This window comes from Camelina sativa, chromosome 18, assembly GCF_000633955.1.
Source record: "Camelina sativa cultivar DH55 chromosome 18, Cs, whole genome shotgun sequence".
Taxonomy (NCBI): Eukaryota; Viridiplantae; Streptophyta; class Magnoliopsida; order Brassicales; family Brassicaceae; genus Camelina; species Camelina sativa.
Window position 1 is genome coordinate 3,593,361 of NC_025702.1, and position 8,323 is coordinate 3,601,683.

The 8,323-nt window shown below is 39.1% G+C and overlaps 2 protein-coding genes across 2 annotated transcripts; one reads left to right on the plus strand and one right to left on the minus strand.

The window, feature by feature from the left end:
* LOC109130459 (uncharacterized mitochondrial protein AtMg00810-like) lies at positions 244-1,434 on the plus strand. Its single transcript, XM_019240026.1, has one exon. It carries the CDS (start codon positions 244-246, stop codon positions 1,432-1,434), a length of 1,191 nt encoding a protein of 396 aa, XP_019095571.1.
* LOC104763111 (protein PHLOEM PROTEIN 2-LIKE A8-like) lies at positions 2,005-2,517 on the minus strand. The gene has a single exon (XM_010486528.1). The coding sequence runs from the start codon at positions 2,515-2,517 to the stop codon at positions 2,005-2,007; it is 513 nt and encodes a 170-aa protein (XP_010484830.1).

The window sequence follows — 8,323 nt, forward strand, 5'->3', positions numbered from 1 at the left end:
TAAACGAACTACTAAGACTCCCTCCTATGTTTCTGAATATCATTGTGCGTTAGTCCCTTTTATCTCTACAGACCCACCGTTATCACTTCCATTTATACCACCAGTAAATCAACCTCTTGCTAAACCAATTACTACTCCTTATCCCATTTCTTCTGTTGTTTCTTATGAACGTTTCAATCCTTTGTCTCAATCCTATATTTGCTCTTATAGTCTTGAAACTGAACCTAAAACCTTTGCCCAACCATGAAATCTGAAAAATGGACAAATGCAGCAGGTGATGAACTTAATGCTCTTGAATCTGCACATACTTGGGATGTTGAATCCTTACCCCCTGGTAAGAATGTTGTTGGTTGCAAATGGGTGTTTACTATAAAGTATAATCCTGATGGTTCAGTGGAGAGATATAAAGCTAGGTTGGTTGCTCAAGGGTTTACACAACAAGAAGGTTTGGATTACATCGAAACATTTTCTCCTGTGGCAAAGTTGACTAGTGTGAAACTACTACTTGGTGCGACTGCTAAGAAAGGGTGGAGTTTAACACAGATGGACGTCTCTAATGCATTTTTACATGGAGATTTGGATGAAGAAATTTATATGAGTTTACCTCAAGGGTATACTCCTCCACCAAATGTCACCTTGCCTCCTAATCTGGTATGTAGACTTCTATCTCTTTATGGCTTGAAGCAAGCTTCTCGCCAATGGTATAAGCGTTTATCCTCTGTTTTGTTGGGTGCAAATTTCATTCAGTCACCTACGGATAATACACTTTTTGTCAAGGAGAGTCCCGGATCATTCATTGCAGCTTTGGTTTATGTTGATGATATCATGATAGCTAGTAATGATGATAATACAGTGGAGAGTTTGAAGGCAATATTACGGTCTGAATTCAAAATTAAGGATCTTGGACCTGCTAGATTTTTCCTTGGACTTGAAATCTCACGCTCTTCCAAAGGTATCTCGGTCTGTCAGAGAAAATATGCACAGAACTTGTTGGAGGATGCTGGTTTACTTGGTTGTAAACCGAGTCCACTCCCAATGGATCCTAGTCTCCATCTTACTGCAACAATGAGAACACCTCCTCCTAATCCTCGGTCGTACAGAGAACTTGTTGGACGATTACTTTACCTCACCATCACCAGACCGGATATCACGTTTGTTGTCCATCAACTTAATCAGTTTATCTCTGCACCTTCCGATATTCACCTTCAGGCGGCTCATAAGGTCCTCAGGTATATCAAGAATAATCCTGGACAAGGTCTAATGTACTCTGTTGATTCAGAGATATGCTTGAATGGTTTCTCGGATGCTGATTGGGGAAATTGCAAGGATACAAGGCGATCAATAACTGGTTACTGCATTTATCTTGGTGATTCTCTGATCTCGTGGAAGTCAAAGAAACTGAGTGTAGCGAGCCGTAGCAGTACAGAGTCATAATATCGTAGCATGGCGCATGCGACTTGTGAGATTATTTGGCTGCAACAGCTCTTAACGGACCTACATCTCCAGGTGACTAGTCCTGCTAAGCTTTACTGTGACAATAAATCGGCTATGCATATTGCGATGAATCCAGTTTTTCATGAGAGGACAAAGCACATTAAGATCGACTGTCACATGGTTCGTGATCAGATTAAAGCTGGCAAGCTCAAGGTTTTTCATGTACCATCAGAGAACCAACACGTAGACATTCTCACCAAACCGCTTCATCCAGGTCCTTTCTATGGATTGCTTTCTAAGATGTCATTATCAAGTCTTTATCTTCCAAACCAGACATCTTTGAAGATAACGACTTGAGAGGGGCGTATTAGATACATGAGGATTGGTTCAACCGGATATCGGTTATCTCTGGTTTACTTAGTTTGGTTTAATGAGATGTTTGTATATAAGGAGATGAGATTAATTCTCCTAAACTAAGCTTTATAATTCATATTTATTTTCTGTTAAGAATGTTAGTTAGAGCCTTGATTGCTCTCCTCTTCTTCTTCTCCGATGTACTTTTCCGGTGAATCAGAATCTTAATATATATATATATGTTAATTGTGGTAAGCCCTTTATGTTTGCAATTGACTTCACGGAAGCTTCCCATTGCTTGACCTTCCTCGGTTCTCTCATTGCGTGACATTTCTTCAGTTTATGGAAACTTTTTCCGAAATCTCCCTTAAGGTTTTTTACGTCGCTCGTGGTCACCTTGTAGAAGACTGGGATCACGATGAGTTTGCCTTCTTTCATTCGCTTGTCAATATTCACAACCTCTTCCATGCACCAATAAGAGTCTGGGTACTTCTTGGAAAAGATCACTACTGCGATTTTCGACTTGTCGATCTCGGAGAAGAGCTCTTGTAATCCCCGCCCTCCCTGCAAGAAGGTATCTATGAAGGCATTAATCCGTTTAAATTTCAAGTTATTCACGAGATCTTTGACCAAGTCCCTGCGCACGTCATCTCCACGGAAACTGATGAAAACCTGAGGACGGCGGCGGATTTGGGCATTGGGTTGAGCGCGATTAGTGAGAGCGGCCATTGTTGTTAGGGTTGTGATGTTTACTGTTGACCACTGACCCTGAGGACCAAAACAAAAACGCAAAACAAAAAAAAGTATCCTTTACCAATATAAAAGACAAAGTCACAAAACACCGACAAAAAAAGAGAGACACTCTCTGACACGAATTTATCATAGTACTAGACAACGCGTCATTGATTCCAACGTGCGCTAACGAACGAACGTTCCCTTATTGATAGCTGTTTGACCAACCAACTGGACTGACGGCCTTTGGGCCCATGGTTCCCTTCCTAGTCGTCTTGATGTTGACAAGTTCTATGAGAAAGGAAACTTTGCACTTTGATCAGAGAGAGTACATTATATACGAGATGTTTTTTTTTTTCTTTTTTTCCCCCTTAAATGGTAAGAAAATCAGGGAAGGATCTGATTTCACACAATTAACATAGGACACCTTTTTTTTTTTTGGTTCATTATGGTAGTGAATAACAATTAAACTGAGATGTAACGTCTGTTCGGTGCTGTCCATAAACGATAAAGCTGGTACAAGAAACCAACCAAAACCGGAAAACCTAGTAAACACTTGACAGGACTTAAACCCGTTCTTCAAACATGAGTGAGAAAAAACCCGTTGGATGAGCTCAAACATTTACTCTTTTCTTTTCTTCTTTTCTTTTTGGTCAAAAAAAGGAAAAAAAAAGAGGGAGAGATGCAACACGAAGACTTCCCGGGAAGTCACCCATCCTAATACTACTCTCGTCCAAGCACGCTTAACTGCAGAGTTCTAATTGTATCTAGTGCATTAGTGCCGGTATGATTGCATCCTAGGAACAAATTAACAATAACAAGCTTAAATATTCTTCCACACTTGGTCTATTTAGGCATGTAATTGACGAATTAAACTGATTTATCATCAAAAAAATCACAGAAATTAAAAACATTTTGTGTTTCATTACTTATGAGAATTTTCAAAAAAATAGTTGTCTCACTACAAGAAAATCGTGTATTTATAGCGTAAGAAGATAGCGTTTTAACGCTTTTTGCTATGTTAAATAAACGTGAAATTATAGATAGCGCTTATTTATAAGTAGACGCTATAAATGCATAAGTCAAACTTAAAAATGTTCTCTTCGATATGTGTTTTTGATTGATATGGTTTGACAACCCTGTGTTCGTGGTCGATTCAACAATGTTTTCGTGGTCGAGTTTTGGTGGTTTTGTAAGATGGAAAAGTCTTGGGTCTAGCTTCCAAGGTATGATCTTGTCTTTTTTTTTTTCTTTCTGATATGTGTTTTTCGTTTTCTAAGAATTAACCATTGAAAATTTTTCCACTTGAAGGGCCAGCCTTGATTTTCAGAAAGGGACAACTAATTTTGTGCATGCATCTGCACTGAGATTGGGTAATCCTAGTGACATGTTCTGTCCCTGTATAGATTTCCGCAATATGTGCCATCAGCCGATAGCTACAGTGTTGGATCATTTAGCGATTAGGGGTATGGATCAGAAATACAAGAGAAATTCATGTTGGAGTAAGCATGGGGATATTAAGAATGATAAGTCAGCTGAAGATCCCAAAGTTGAGTTAGATGCTTATGACTTGATTAGGACAGCTTTCTTTGATGGTTGTTCTCAATCGACGAGCTACTTTGTAGATCAGGCAGATGTTGTTGATGGTGGTAGTGAAGAAGAGTCTGAGTTTAGGAAGAAGCTCGATGATGCAGAAACTCCACTATACTCCAACTGTCCCAACTACACGAAGGTGTCTGCAATTATGGGGCTTTACCGCCTCAAAGTAAAGAGTGGAATGTCAGTGAACTATTTTGATCAGATGCTGACGATGATTCACGATATGCTTCACACGGATAATGTTCTCCCGCAATCAACATATGGGATAAAGAAGTTCCTGAAGATGTTTGGCTTCGGATATGATATGATTCATGTATGTAAGAACGATTGTATTCTATAGCGGAAGGAATACGAGGCTATGGAAAGCTGTCCAAGGTGTAATGTTTCAAGATGGGAGAGGGATAAGCAAACTGGTGAGGAGAAAAAGGGGATACCAGCCAAGGTATTTAGATATTTTCCAATCAAAGACAGATTGAGATGGCTATTTAGATCCAGAAGGACGGCTGAAGAGGTTCGTTGGCATTTCAACAATAATAGTTCAGATGGTACAATGAGGCATCCAGTGGACTCTTTAACGTGGGCCAATGTGACTAATAAATGGCCAGAGTTTTCAGCTGAACCAAGAAACCTCCGCCTTGGTATCTCTACAGATGGGATGAATCCTTTCTGCATTCAGTCCAGCACATACAGCACATGGCCAGTGTTCTTAGTTAACTATAACATGCATCCAACATTGTGTATGAAAGCAGAGAATATAATGCTGAGCCTGTTGATCCCAGGACCTACATCACCAGGCAAAAAAATTGACGTCTATCTAGCTCCATTGATAGATGACCTTAAGTAATTGTGGAATGAAGGGCTTGTGGTTTACGATTAGTTTATGAAGGAGAATTTTACACTTAAAGGAATGTTGTTGTGGAGTATCACTGATTATTCTGCTTTAGGAACATTAGCTGGGTGTAAGGTGAAAGGCAAACAGGCATGTGTTGTGTGTGGAAAGGATACACCTTTCAGGTGGTTGAAATTCAGTCGGAAGCATGTTTATTTGGGAAACAGAAAAATACTTAGACCTGGACATCCTTATAGAAGAAGAAAAAAAATGGTTTGACAACACTGTGGAGGAAGGGAGTGCAAGTAGAATTCAAAGTGGAGCAGAAATTTTTAACATACTCAAGGATTTGAAAAATGAATTTGGCAAACCATTTGGGGAAAAAAGTAGAAAGAAACGAAAAGGAGTATCTGAAGATGAGGTGCCTTTGGACGAAGAAGACGATGAAGACAATGATAATTGGAGGTGGAAGAAACGGTCCATCCTATTCGAGTTACCTTATTGGAAGGTAAATATTTACTAAGCCTTTTAATCTAGTAGATTTCAATAACTTTCTACTTGCATATTCTTTTTGAAATTGACTTTTTCAATTGGTCTTTATTTTATATGTTAGGATATGCCGGTTCGTCACAGTATTGATGTGATGCATGTTGAGAAGAATGTGTCTGATGCTATATTGTCTATTCTTATGCAATCTGCTAAGTCAAAAGATGGTTTGAAAGCAAGGAAAGACTTGGAAGATATGGGGATCCGTGGAAACTTACACATTCAGAACAAAGGGAAGAGAAAGTACTTACCTCTAGCTTCGTTTTGGCTGTCCAAAGAAGAAAAAAAAATATTTTGTAAGAGGTTAAGTTCATTCAGAGGACCTGACGGATATTGTGCGAATATCGCCAATTGTGTTTCTGTGGATCCTCCACTAATTAGTGGATTGAAGTCTCACGATCATCATGTGCTTCTGCAAAACCTGCTACCAGTAGCTTTGCGAGGCTTGTTACCAGATGGACCAAGGATTGCAGTTACTAGATTGTGCAGCTTCATTAACAGACTTCGTCAACGAGTTATTGATCCCGAGAAGCTTATCACATTGGAGGCTGAGTGTGTAGAGACATTGTGCCAACTAGAGAGATATTTTCCTCCCTCTCTATTTGATATTATGTTCCATCTTCCCATACATCTAGCAAGAGAAGCACGTTTGGGTGGACTTGTCCACTTTCGTTGGATGTATCCATTTGAAAGGTACTCAAAAGTTTTCATTTGCATTTGTGTGTATTTGTTGTGTTCTATACAATTAGTAACTAACATGTTTATACTTAACATGTAGGTACATGAAAACATTAAAGTCGTATGTAAAGAACTATGCAAGGCCAGAAGCATGTATGGCTGAAGAATATTTGGCTGGAGAATGTATTGCATTCTGCATGGAGTTCCTTCAGAATTCTGTAATATTTCAAGAAACAACAAACCGTAATGAGGATTTCGAGTCCTCTGAAGGTCGTCCATTAAATAAGGCTGCCCAAATTGTTCTTACTGATAAAGAGCGAGACATAACCCATCGATATGTTTTAATGAACATGGAAATGATGAATCCATATGTTGAGTAAGTTCATCCCTAAAGTGACTTACCCCATTTTTTATTACACCATCATTACTGTGTATAAACTAACTTATTGTGTTTTTCTTTAAGTATGCATTTGGAAGAATTACAAGCTACTGATTGTAGATGTGCCAGGAGTGAAACTTTGTTATAAAAGTTTCATGCAGAGAGGTTCGCACAATGGGTAAAAAACAAGGTATTATATCATTATTTTTCCTTTATATCCGTTGAACACCATGAGCATATATACTACTAATTACGTCTTCTTTATCTTTGTCATTAGATCCCTGCTAACTCAGAAGATCATTCAGCCAAACTGAGATGGTTAGTTATGGACCAAGACATACAGCTGAAACATATAAAGGGTTTATCATCAATGGGCATCGATTTCACACTGAGGATGTAATGCGTAAGACTCAGAACAGTGGAGTAACATATGAAGCCTTTAGCATGTGTAGATCTAGTGCGAGAGACACTAAACATATCGCGGACATAGTTGCGTTCTATGGAGTTATACAAGAGATCATAATACTGGACTACCACAAGTTTCAGGTTCCTCTATTTAGGTGTAAGTGGGCCAACAAAGGAAACAGTGTGAAAAAAGAAGAAGGATTTACACTAGTGAACTTTAATGTCAACCAATCAACGTATCTTCAAGATCCTTACATCCTGGCATTGCAAGCCAAACAAGTTCTTTATTCTAGAGAAAATGATTCATCACCTTGGTCTGTAGTTATGAGGGAGCCACCAAGAGGGTATCATGAGTTAGAGACAGAGGAGGAGTCTCTTGTTGCACCCTTAGTAATGAAATCATAAGGATAGAATTACAAGTTAGTCATATGTTTTCATCTCTTTCTAACCATTCAAAAGTCAGTTGTGTTTCAGGTGTATTGTAATGACGAGACGGAGCAACCGTAATTTAGGCCTTGCCCCAACTACTGACACTGACACTTCCCAGCACAATCAGGATGCAATGTCACACCAGATTAAGGACGAAATTCATCATGAAGACATTTCCCAGCCGGAAGTGCAACCATTAAGTGGAGAACCTCAAAGTAGTGAGGTAAATACTGAAAAAAGGAAAACAAGAGGGCCAACTAAGATGCGTGGAGTTGCTAAACACCATGAGGAAAAGGTTGATGTTGATTTTTGGTAGGTTCGAAGTGAAAGATTTTGGCAACTCAGGAAGGCGCAGATTCCACACACCACCAGCCGCAAATGAATGACTCGACTGGCCCATGAGATGGTATGGTCAAATTATCTTACTGAGTTATTTCTAATATTCTGAGATGGTATGGCTCATGAGATGGTATGGTCAAATTACCTTTGTTATCTGTAGAATAAGAAGAGTTCTGACCCGTCCAAGGTGAGTAGGAGCAAAGTTTGGATAGCAGGACATACTCATTTGGACCGAAAACTAGTGAAACAAGAATTTGCGGAAACAATTGTAAGTGAAATGGTAGCAGAAATCAATTCACTCAATTAATAATGCTTCTTCGTATAGCACACAATAATCCTCTTTAATTCTTTGTGTCAGGAACAAATCAAATCCATTGATAGTTGTAACATCCGTGAACCGAAATCCTGGTTTGGGGATGTGCATTGATCGATGCTGGAAGAGCATCGGTTGATGCTGGAGGAGCATCGGTCTATGCAAGTTCAGTTTTCTACGTTTTGACTTAAGTTAAATGCTGCGTTTTGGACAAAGAGAAAAGGAAAACCCTTAAGTCATATGTTTGTCTCATTCGAGGAGTTTTAGCCGTTTTCAGAGAGGAAAG

Excerpts from the sequence above, each read along its gene's own strand:
- LOC104763111 (XM_010486528.1), bottom strand. The coding sequence starts at position 2,517 with ATGGCCGCTCTCACTAATCGCGCTCAACCCAATGCCCAAATCCGCCGC.
- LOC109130459 (XM_019240026.1), top strand. The coding sequence starts at position 244 with ATGAAATCTGAAAAATGGACAAATGCAGCAGGTGATGAACTTAATGCT.